At 47.2% G+C, this 12,101-nt stretch overlaps 1 protein-coding gene across 5 annotated transcripts in view; it reads right to left on the reverse strand.

Annotated features, from left to right (window-relative positions):
- Positions 1–576: 576 nt before the first annotated feature.
- PID1 (phosphotyrosine interaction domain containing 1) overlaps positions 577–12,101 on the reverse strand; it is a 201,560-nt gene continuing 190,035 nt past the window's right edge. For 4 of the 5 annotated variants that reach the window (XM_006033832.2, XM_025215737.1, XM_025215738.1 and 1 more), the window contains one exon: positions 577–2,595. In XM_006033832.2, coding sequence (XP_006033894.1) covers positions 2,119–2,595 — 477 coding nt within the window. In that variant the 3' untranslated portion in view covers positions 577–2,118. Of the gene's footprint in view, positions 2,596–9,296; positions 9,364–12,101 lie in introns of those variants that run through there. The other variant, XM_025215741.1, reaches the window with a different exon arrangement.

Consider the following 12,101-nt stretch of genomic DNA (forward strand, 5'->3'; position numbering starts at 1 on the left):
GATGGATGTAGAATCAGACTTAACTGATTTAGCTTAAATTAGTTTATTGAACTTCTGTCCAGATCCCCTCTAGATTCAAGCTGTATGCTGCAGCAGAGCAGGAAGGCAGGCTACTGCAGGCATGTGGCTGCATTTCTGGAATCAAAAGTGAATGTCTGTTCACTTTCTCATTGATTCAATCTATGCAGCTAAAACTAACCTGCAAAGATTGACTCAATTAAGCCTTGGGCTTTTTGACTGTCTGTACTTAGTCTTAGGCTCTTAAACTAAACTCATTTTCTGAAAAAAAGCTCTGTCACCTGTGGCCAAGCAAGAAGTTTAAACATTAAAATAAAAGTAAAAAGAAACTGGTCATAGACGGTAATAATTCTACTAAAATATTTGACAGGAAGCAATAAACATCCCACTATCCTGAAAAGAAACTGGTGCAAAGTATTACATTAAAATAAATTAACATCGATGATGCATTTAAATTATTTAGCTGGCATTTTTTTAAACATATATTAACAAGCAAACATGGTACTTCAAACAAAAACATGGAGTGTACATTGGAAACAGAGCATAAAACTCTCAAGCTTTAACTCAAACATATTTTTATTAAAGTATGAATGCATTTATGCTGGAGAATAGTTTACATATGTTGTAAAGCAACAAGCATATTTCAAGAGGTCTGGGTCCTCCTCAATATGTCTCCATGCTTAATCTACATGCTTTTGCATTGGACACACACACAGGCACACATACACTCTCACACACAATATACGTATACACACAAAACACAAACATATACCTATCTGCTTTCATTAGCTTTCTTTTAAGGCTTCTGTAAGGTGCCCTAGTGCCCCTAACATTACCATGATTAACAATAAAATTGTATAAAGGAGCAGCGTTACCTGCAAACTATTAATCTGCTCTTGGCCTTAAAAACATTTAGTGAAACAAGTTTCTCCTCTTATCTGAGTTTTATTAAATACTTGCATTTATGCAAGTTATGATTTTTTTTGTCTGTGGAGCAGGAAGGGGGCAGGGATTCTTAAACTGAGATCCCCAGCCAAAACAGTCATTTCAAACCTGACTCAAAATGATCAGTGTCTTTCAACTATCAAAGAAACTTTGATCTTTATGGTAACACAGCCCCAGATTTTGTGAATAGGCAGTACCAGCTATGTCAAATTATTGGCAATAAATTGGTGGATGTTGACTGCTGTGGAGTTTACACTATCATTTTCATACCACTTTAGACCTGAGGTTGATCCTAAATCACAGTTCAACGGGTAAAAGACCAAGAGTCTTAAAAACATGTCACTTAACTCTCAGCAGTGGCCCAACATCTTATTGAATAAATCAGAGTTTGAAAATGAACAGATAATAGTGATGGTTCACCTTATTACTGGCCATCATGGATTTTTCCCTTTTTTGGTATCCTGCAGTATAGAGTCTGAAACTGGATCTAACGGTGCTAAACATGAGATGACTGGCTGCAGGCACATTAAGAAAATAGGTAAAATAAGTAAAATACAAATAGCATATGTTATAATGTGTAAATATAAGCATTTTTTAAAAAATTGTGAAATGTGAATTAACTGCAGAATGCCAGGCCGTTAGTCTTAAAAGGCTATGAATGGTTGTTTTAGCTTATGTATGGTCAAAGGATTTTGCAATATGTCAGGGAAAGGGATAAATTCTTTGGGAGCCTAGAGCTTTCCTGTTCTACTTGCTGTTGTGCATCAATATCAGATCCAAGCTATGAATCCCATAGGATCAACTATTATAACTGCTTGATGAGTTTTATAAGGCAGACTGGAATGAATCTATCTCAAAGTATATACCTGAACTATAACAGGCCCTATAGTGTTGGTATTGGGGAAGGGGTTAAAGAGATGAAGTATTGGGGGAAAAGCTTTTTCTCACATTTACAACAGCAGCAGATTTCAATGAAACATAATTACTTCAATAATGAATATCTTTTTCAGTACTGAATTCCTCTTTTGATTTTAAAAGCTGGTCAGCCATGTGTTTGGCAGTCTTTTCTTTCCCAATTTCAATTGTTGCTTATTTATCTATCAAATCCTACTCCCTAAGCCGCTTCTGCCTTTGCTGAACCAATAGCCAGTTCAGTCAGCCATCATCAGATTCAAATTCATGAGACACTTCCTCAGATGAACTATTCCTGTGAATTCGGCCATCACTCTTCATGCTGTGAAAAGTCTTCTTAAAGGCTTCCATCATGGCATGAGCTAGCTTCTTAGCCTCTAGTTTGCTCTCACACTCTACAGCATGGCAGTCCATCTGGTAGGACAAGTCATCATTGATCTCCCTATAAACCCAAGCAAAGATGTTTGGGCTGACGTTGTGGTCGGCAGTGCAGTAGGCTATACGTGCCACCTGAAAGGTATCCATGTGGACTGTGGCCTCACCTTTGAGGTCCAGATGATGAAGCCAGACTTGGAAGGGGCGAATTTCCAGAAGGGCATTAGCTGGGTAAATATCTTCCCTGGCTAGTGTGTGCTGCTTCCATAATTCAATGACGGGTTTCTCTGTGCAGCCTGACAAAAATGGCATCCCTGTTGTGGACATCTTACCCAAATATGTAACCTGCCAAAAAAAGCAAAAACATAGGTGATATTTGATTTTTTTGCCATCCCATGAACTGAGTTCTTTACCTGAAATAATGGTATTTTCTACACCTTGCAAACAGATGGAGTTTTCTGACTAGTAGTGGTATATTTGCCCCTCATTTAAGCTGGGATTTTTGATTTAGGTGCTGAACACTCAGTGAGTTTCAATGGATTTAAAATACCTCTCAAATGCCTCTGAAAATCTCACCCTTAATGCCCAAGGCTACAATTCTTCATGCCAGCAGTCCTTACAGAGGTCAATGGAATCAGGATCATGCCTATAGGACAGATAGCTGAAACATGGAGTCGGGGTTTACCCCTAATTTTTTTTACAATAGAATATGTTATTTTGCATTACATTATTTACATTGCCTTCATTTTATTTTTAAGTTACAAAGAGCCATACATAGGATACAATAATGCATGGCCAGAGGGGGTCAGAAGAGCATAGCCACAACAGAGAATATCAAAACCATTTTAATGTGTTTTCCAGACTGATAATGCATCTACCTCCTCCACTGCTTCTGCTTATGTATTAATCCAGAATTACCTAGCAACTGTGCAAAAGTCTTATCTTTTCTTATTAGCTAGTGGGCTAAGGCATTTTTTACTTTAATTTTACAGAAAATGCGCCATTGAAAACAGTAATAAACCTAGCTTAGTGTAATCATACCAGCTTGCTTTGCTTTTGTGTCTAGTTTAGTACATATCCCAAAATGAGATTTCTGTAATTCAATCTGTGTAGAGAAATGAGTCTTGACTATAATTACCATATTTTGCATGCCAAAATCATTGCGTCACCCATATCAAAATTCTAAATGAATCATGTCAAGCACAACATGCTCCTAAACCTGTGTAGATCATGAAGAAACATTTTCTTCATTATTATTTTGAATGGAGATGTATTTTAACAGGGACAAGTTAGATTTTTGGAATGGTCAGCACCACATAAATATAATTTATAGAGATCTTCATTACTGTCAGAGTTGTCAACAAGTTGCAGTTAAGACAGAGTATTAAAATTACTTTTTCATAGTATTCCCAAATATTTTATATAACATGCATATACAATTTTAGGAGGCCAAACCAATATCCCGATAGCCTGCTTCTGACAGTTACCATTACTTGAGTTATTCACAAAGTAATCATGGGCAGCATAAAATTTAATTTCCATAAAATTAACATTACATCATGGCTTTTTTGTATCCACATTTTTAAAAATGAAAGTAAAAACCAAAAATTCCACACGGTCAAATGCATTAAAAGAATATAGTCACATAGACCATTGCATTTATACTTTATACAAAGTAAAAAAAAAATTGCAAGAAAATAATTTTGGGTTTTGCTGCAAGCTTTGTAGATTTTGTTAAAATCATCCAGAGACTTAAATTAGGTCATAATTGAAGAATAAGCTTACAAAATATTATTGGAAGTCCACTGTGGTTTAATCGTGCCTGCCAAAAAAATAATTTCATAGCACTGAAATTTCAAAATGAGAAGTCTCATTCTTTGCCTATAAATATTCATGGTTTACCCTGGGAATAATTTTAAATCTTATAAAGCTTAATGTTTTTAAGAACACTACAACAGCTCAAACTGTTAACAGGGTGAGGCCTACGATTCATTTCCTTTAGAGAGGTGATTTTGTTTTAATACATGAGAAGAGATTAAGTTTCTGCAAATACTATAGAATATCTTAAAAGGAGAAACCTCTTAATACCAGCTGTACACATATAAATAGCACAGAAAGAACAAGCAGCAATTTGACCATAACATACTATGGAATCATATTTCTCTGGAAACAGTAAAAGAAATGGGCATGGTCATAGCTCCATTCTGGCCCATTTGATATTCTTAAATCAGTTTACAAAAGACTAACACACTCTAAAGCAGTTGTCCATTTTAGGCATGACCAAGAGCCCAGTGCAGTCAATGGGAATCTTTCCATTGGCTTCATACAGGTTTGGATCAAATGTTTAAAGCTCAGGAAGAAAGGAAAGTAAATCTCTTGCTTATGTGGTTTGTCATAGCCAAGCTGCTGCTTTGAATTATAGGTCGTAAGTGGAATACTACCACATTTTTTCTGTCTTTCCCTGCCGATATTTTGCTGTTGAAAGGACACTAATAAGGCTTGTTACAGTAAAGGAATGTGATCACTGATGGAATAAACACCATTTACTTGGATGGGGGCACTGAACCTAAATTAGTGGTCACGGAATATGACAGGGAGATCATCCATGGAAGGAAACTACATGAATCTGCAGTGCACCAGTCACTCTGCATCAATTCCCTGTAGTGCACAAGTGCAAAGTAAGGTTCAAAGTGGAGTAATCAACATCCCACTTATTCTGCAGTAAGCATCTCTCTTTGGGCAGTCATTATGAAATAACTAGCACACAGAGCACTAACTTCTTGGTGTGGAGAAGTGCTAAGTGACATGCAGTATAGCTATTGACAAGTAAGAATTTGATTGGAGATGTTTGTCACAGGTTTGAGACCAAATTGGATCGATTATGCTCAGGAGACTCCCACAAAATGTTTAGATTTCCCTTGTCCTTCCTGCTGTCAGGACCCAGTCCCTAGCAGCTCAGCCCTCTGCCAGGCTCAGAGGATCAGCTCAGCCCTCCACCAGACCACAGATCATAATAGAAGGTGGAGTGGCAAGGAATGGGCCGCAGAAAGGAAAGGCCTTCTACTGCTGGGTCCTGATTGACTCAGGGCTCCTAGCCCTAATTGGATCTTCTCACCTGTCTGTTTCCCGGGGAAGCTGTCTGGTAGGGCTGTGTGAGGCTTCAGACAGAGCTTCGGATCCAGAGAAGCTTCAGACGCTTCAGGGTCCGAAGCAGCACATCCGGATCAAAGCACTGGCCTCGTTAGGCTTCCCGAAGTGGTTCAGAGCTCCCGAAGCGCTTCGGAGCCGCCTCGGAGATCCGGCCATAGGGTATAACGCGGAAACAATAAAATATCTTTAACTTTTTTTGGTTTATGTCCAATTTGGATGAAATTTTCAGGAGTGGTAGACTCTACAGAGAGGATGAATCCTGCTAAGTTTCAAGAAGATCGGTGCAGGGGGTTGGGGGGAATGGCACCCCAAATTCTTGAAAGCAAAACTCCTGGCACATTTATGTGTTACAACACACTACTGCAGACCTGGCTGCTAAGCTACTGTGTTACCATTTACCAGTCAATCATGATTCACTCAGGGACCAGGGACTCAGGGACCAGCTCAATACACAGGACCTAGCTACTACATAACTTAACGAGCATCAATTAGCACCCACAAAACCAGGCTAAGGAGAGGAAAGACTCAATACAGACAATCAACTGCCGCAAGACAGACACAGTCTTGGCACAAGTTTTGTCTGTTAGCAGCTAGGGGTGCAGGGCCCCAGAACCCCCCCTGCACCGATCTCTTCCACAGCTGGCAGGCATCACAGCAGGGGCCACCATCCCTGCAGCTTGCACCCCGCTACGCCTTAACACACTCAGTGTCACCCACGGCATGAGTTTTGCTTGTCCGCAGCTTGAGATGCAGTTCCCCCCAAACCCATGCACCGATCTTCTTGAAACTTGGCAGGCTTTGTGGCCTCAGTGAAAGCTACCATCCCTGCAGTTTTGACCTCCCTGTGGTGTAACACACAGTCATGACATGAGTTTGGCTTTCAAGAATTTCAAGCACAGTTCCCCCCAAACCCCTACACAGATCTTCTTGAAACTTGGCAGGGTTAATGCTCTCAGCTTGAAATTTGGCAGCCTTCAGCAGAGGCTACCATCCCTGCAAGCTTCATTCAAATTGGACAAGGAACAACAAAGTTCTAGATATTTCATTGATTCCCCATTATGCCCTACGGCTGGATCTCCAAGGCAGCTCCAAAGCTTCAGAGCCGCTTCGGCCAGATCAAGGCGGAAACCCGGTCTGGAGCTCCGGATCAGATAACAGCCATCTGAAGCAGCTGGATCCGAAGCCGGATCGGATCGCTGCTGATTTGCACAGGCCTACTGTCTGGACATCAAGACTCCTGGGGCACGTCCACACACGCAGTCATGTGCGGCTGCAGCAGCTCAAATAACAGGCACAAATTTGCACCAGAGATTTGTGCCTCACCACACATGCCTTAACGTGCACTTTGGGGTAGGGCAAATTGTGCCGCTTGGGGAAAATTGACCCTGCCCAGCTCCTCCCAGATCTACAGCCAAGGGGAGCTAGAGGCTGGGGCCAGTACCCATGCTGGCTCCAACAGTATAAAAAGCTGCCCTGGTAAGCAGCTCAGGGCTACTTACGCTCGGCAGCTTCTGAGGCCTGGCCAGCTGATATCTGGGACACTAGCCCCGTGTCAGCTGGACTGCTGCAGCAACCCTGACCTAGAGTGGTCCCTGTACCCTCTACCTGCTGCAGCAGTCTGGCAGCAAAGACTATTGCTTGGCTGTGACCTGCTGCAGCCTGCGACAGCATTCACCCCCTTGAACCTGTAGCCCTTTGGCTGCACACCTGCCAGACCTGGATGTGGACTGTACGGCCACCTGGGCTGTGGTACGGGGACTGCACCAAACCTGCCTGCACCTCTGGGCCATCTGCTAGTAGACCGTGACTGCACAGCAGCACCACTGCATCCAGACAGCCTGGTCTGGGGTCAGAGTCTGCTGCCTAACTCAGGGCTGTGAGTACTAGCTGGCCCTGGGGAGGACCACACCCAGCCCCTGCTGCTGCCAGCCCAGACCCAAGCAAGGAAGAGGATGACAATGAAGATCCTGTCATTGCCCCTTGCATCCACTGCCACACCTGGGCCTGGGCCACTAGTAAACATAGGTGGAAGCACATAGTCCTCCCCACCTGGGATGATGGATGCTGGTTGCAGACCTTCAGGATGCTGAAAGGTGCATTTATGTGCCTGGTGGCCCATGTGGCCCCTAACATCAAGTGTAAAGACACCATGATGTGTTCAGCCCTCACCCCAGAGAGGTGTGTGGCCATAGCCATCTTGAAGCTGGCCACGCCTACCAGCCTCTGATACATGGTCCACTCCCTGGTGGTGGGGAAGTCCATGACTGGCCAGGCCATTCTGAATGTTTGTGGAGCTATCCAGGACATCCTGGCAGACTAGGTCATCTGACTAGCTGACCCTGGGAAGGTAGTGGTCAGGTTTGTGGCCCTTGGATTTCTCAACTGTGTTGGGGCATTTGATGAGACCCACATCCCCATCCTCAAATGCCATGGTGCCCACTCGGGGGGTCTTGAAGTGGTCATAGACAATCGCAACCACTTAGCCCATATTTACACTGGGTGGACTAGGAGTGCCCATGATGCCCTTGTGCTGCACCACTCACCACTTCCAGGACTCACGGAAGCATGGACCTCCTCCCCATGGATGCAAGCCCTGATCACTGGGGATGTCACCATCCCACCACTGATCATGGTAAATACTGCATACCTGTTTCTCCCCTGGATGACGTGCCCTTTCCCATGACCTCTGGATGCTTGGCAGCAGAGCTACAACGAGGCCCGTGCCCACTGCCAATGCACCATCCAATGGGTATTTGGCTGGCTGAAGGGGCGCAGGTGGAGCCTTGCCACCTGCCTCGAGGCAGCGTCGCAATGCAACCATTCCCAGAGCATGTGTCCTGCATAATGTGTACAAGTCCTGGGGAGAGGTCTTTGAGCCCCAGTGGATGAAAGATGCTTGCTGTGTATCACAGTGCATCTAGCAGCAGCTGCTGTAGAGCTGGTAATGGGTGAGGACCAGCCCTTCCAGCAGTGGCACATGGGAGCCAGAGTGCAGGACACCATCACCACCCACCTACTGGCCCACCTCTCTGAGTAGGGCACTGGATCTCTCACCACCAGTGCCAGGCCACTTGCCCAGGGGCCTCCATCCCTGCCCACTGCCAGGACTGCAACAGCATGAGCAGTGTGGCCATGTTGAAAATAAGAACAATTTTATTCCCCTTTGCTTCCCAAAATTTCCTGAACACCAGCAGTGCATCATGCCCACAATAACCCACACAACACTCTCTACCACCCAAATACCATTCACCCAGGCCCCCCCCCCCATGCACAAACACACCACAAACCAGAAAGCAATGAAAACAGTGGAGATGTGGCCCAGGGGAATGAGAGAGGGTCAGGAGGGGTGGGAGAAACTCAGGGGAAGAAGGCATAGGGAGAAGAGGCTCAGGGGTTGGCTGTCTTGCAGCCCTGACCCTGACCTCAAGCCTGGATCTGACCACCCCATGTGTGGGGGCCCAGGGCCTGGCTACTCTGGGAAAAAGGGCAGTCATTCCTGTGCAGCAGCTGCCACAGGTTGGCCTGGGCCTGGGAGAGGGGGAGGTAGGACCCATGCCCCTTAATGGCCACAGTGGGCCCGTGAGGCCTGATAGGGAGCCAGCTGTGACATCATTCAGCCAACCTGCTCCCAGCTGGGCTGAAGGCTGGCGGGGGCGGGGGGTGGGGAGGGCAGGCAGATGGTTGTGGTGGGGCTGGTAGAGCCCAAGGCACAGTGGCAGGAGTGGCTGGGGTAGGGATGGAGGCCATCAGTGTTTGGTGACCCTGAGCTCATGCACTATGGCCATATCAATGGAGGCCCAGAGTTGGTGCATCTCCTCTAAGCATTCCAGGACCAGCTGCCACTCCCCCTTGATCTGGGTGACCGGGTGCTCCAGGGCCACCCTCCTGACCCACACCTCCTCCATGGCCATGGCATGGACACAGCAAAAGTAGTGGAGCTCCTGCAGGACTTGTTTGTGGATGTCCTGAACCTCCCAGTGGCATGCCCACTCCATCCAGAGCACCTCCTCCTGCCAGCTCTCCGACAGGGTGTGCTGCTCCTGCTGCAGGTGGTGCAGCCAGATGATCCCTGGTGTCTGAGACTCAGCAGGCAGCTCCTGGTCACAGGGCAGTGGCCTCTCCTTTGGCAGATGGGTTGTCTGGAGAGAGAGCAAAAGAAGGGTCATTTTCAGCTACAGCAACATGGCACGGGACATGTGGGGCCCAGCCTCACATGGGTCCCCAGGGAGTCACCTCACTCTTGGGCACACAGCCAAGTAGATGGTCTCCAAACCAGGGATATGTGGGTCTGGCCCCCTGACAAGTGCCGTGGCCATTCTGGGATCTGGCTGTCCCCTCCCACTGTGACTCCAGATGGCCTGCTGCCCATGGTCTTCACAAGGCCCTGCCTGGATGGATCTGCCTGAGGACAAGTGACACAGCCAGCCCAGGCTGTAGCACCCAGCTTCTCCCCTTACCAGGGAGGAACAGTGTTCCAAGAGGACTGGGCCCTCAGTCAGTGGCCCCAGCAGTACAGACCAGAGGCCTCATGGGCTCATGGCCTTGGTGAAGCCTACACCTCATGGCCAGGGTCAGCTCCATCCAGCAGGGAGTGCTGGTAAGGTGGGGATATTATCCTGGCCCTTCTGCGAAGTAGGTCCCAGAATGGCTGAGTGGGGGTCAAGAGAGGAGGGAGGGAGGGAAGTGACAAGAATGGGATGCAGGCAGGCAGGCTCTAAGGAGGAGTGGGGCAGGGGAGAAGGGAGGGGCAAGGGGGTGGTGGGGAGAGGCTCCCAGTTCCCTATGCCATGTGTGGGACTTACCAGGTCCTGGTGACAGAGGGCTGGCTTGGCTGGTAGAACTCGGATCCTGGGCCCTGGGCTGCAGGGAACCGGTGGAGCTGGACCAGGCCTCTAGTGGGGGTGAAGTGTGGTGTCAAGGCCGCCAGGGTGTGCCCTCCACTGACCTGGGTGGCACCCCAAGCCTCTCCTTAGGCTCCTCCCTGCTCCTACTACTCTCCTGCAGGAGGCAGGGGACATCTTGCTCGGAACTCCCTTTGGCATGGCAGTGGCACTGGCTATGGCCTATGCTGTCTGCCACTCACTGCTGTCACTACTGACATGACTGGATGGTGATGGGCCAGCAGACCCAGAAGATGGCCCTGCCTCTAGGGACACCCATGACATGAGTTTTGCCTGTCAGCCCCTAGTGGTGCAGGGCCCCAGAACCCTGCACCTATCTCCTCAACAGCTGGCAGGCTTCATGGCCGCAGCAGGGGCTATCAGGCCTGCAGCCTTTACCCTGCTGTGCACTTACACACAGTGTCACCCATGTCACGGGTTTTGCTTGTCCACAGCTTGAGGTACAGTTTCCCCCAAACCGCTGCACCTATCTCCTTGAAACTTAGCAGGCTTTGTGGCCTCAGCAGGGGCTACCACCCCTGCAGTTTTCACCCACTGTGCCTTAACATACACAGTGTCACCTCTGTCATAAGTTTTGCTTGTCAGCAGCTTGAGGTGCTGTTTCCCAGAACCCCCTACACCTATCACCCTGAAACTTGGCATGCATCATGCTCTCAGCAGAGGCTACCATCCCTGAAAGTTTCATCTGAATCAGCCAAAAGACAAAGTTATAGATATTTCATTGATTCCCCATTATACCCTATGGCCAAATCTCCAAATCGATTCAGAAAGCCTAAAGCTTCCAGCAATTCGATTCAGATTCATAGATTCAGCCTCATTTCATCTGAATCATTCCAAATCTGAACCATGATCTGAAGCTTTGCACAGTCCTGCTGCCTATGCCTCAGTACATGACTCCTGCCTTCTCTGCCACCAGCAACAAGTCCCAGCTACTGTTTGCATGTGTGAGTGCCTAAAGATAAAATCTAAAGAGGACAGCTTCCAATAGGAATAAGAGAATTTCTATATAAAATTGGGAAGAAGCTGTGTGCATCTGTTTAGAGGAACTGTGAATCACTCTGGAAAACAGAATATGCCAACAACAGTAATTTCATAGACATTAGGGCTGGAAGGGACCTCGGAAGATCATTGAGTCCAGCCCCCCGCCCAAAGGGCAGGAAGTCAGCTGGGTTCATAGGATCCCAGCAAGATGAGCATCCAGTTTGCTCTTGAAGGTATTCAATGTAGGCACTTGAACTACCTCCGGTGGCAGGCTGTTCCAGACCTTGGGGGCTCGGACAGTAATGAAATTCTTCCTTATGTCCAGCCTGAAACGGTCTTGTAGTAGTTTTTGGCCATTCAACCTAGTCGTCATTCCTTGGGGCGCTCTGGTGAACAAACGTTGCCCCAGATACTGGTGGTCACCCCTGATAAACTTATAGGTGCCCATCAGATCACCCCTGAGCCTGCGCTTTTCCAGGCTAAAGAGCCCCAGGGCTCTCAGCCTATCATCGTAGGGTCTGCTTCCCTGACCTCTGATCATGCGCGTGGCTCTTCTCTGGACTCTCTCAAGCTTCTCCACATCCGTTTTGAATTGTGGAGCCCAAAACTGGACACAGTACTCCAGCTGCGGCCTCACTAAGGCCGAGTGCAGGGGGAGAATGACGTCCCGGGATTTGCTTGAGAAGCATCTATGGATGCAAGCCAGCATTTTGGTCGCTTTACTAGCCGCCGCATCGCATTGCAGGCTCATGTTCATCTTGTGGTCAATGATGACCCCCAAGTCTCTTTCTTCCATAGTGCTAGCCAACATAGCACTGC

Source organism: Alligator sinensis, unplaced genomic scaffold (genome assembly GCF_000455745.1).
Source record: "Alligator sinensis unplaced genomic scaffold, ASM45574v1 scaffold836_1, whole genome shotgun sequence".
Lineage (NCBI taxonomy): Eukaryota > Metazoa > Chordata > Crocodylia > Alligatoridae > Alligator > Alligator sinensis.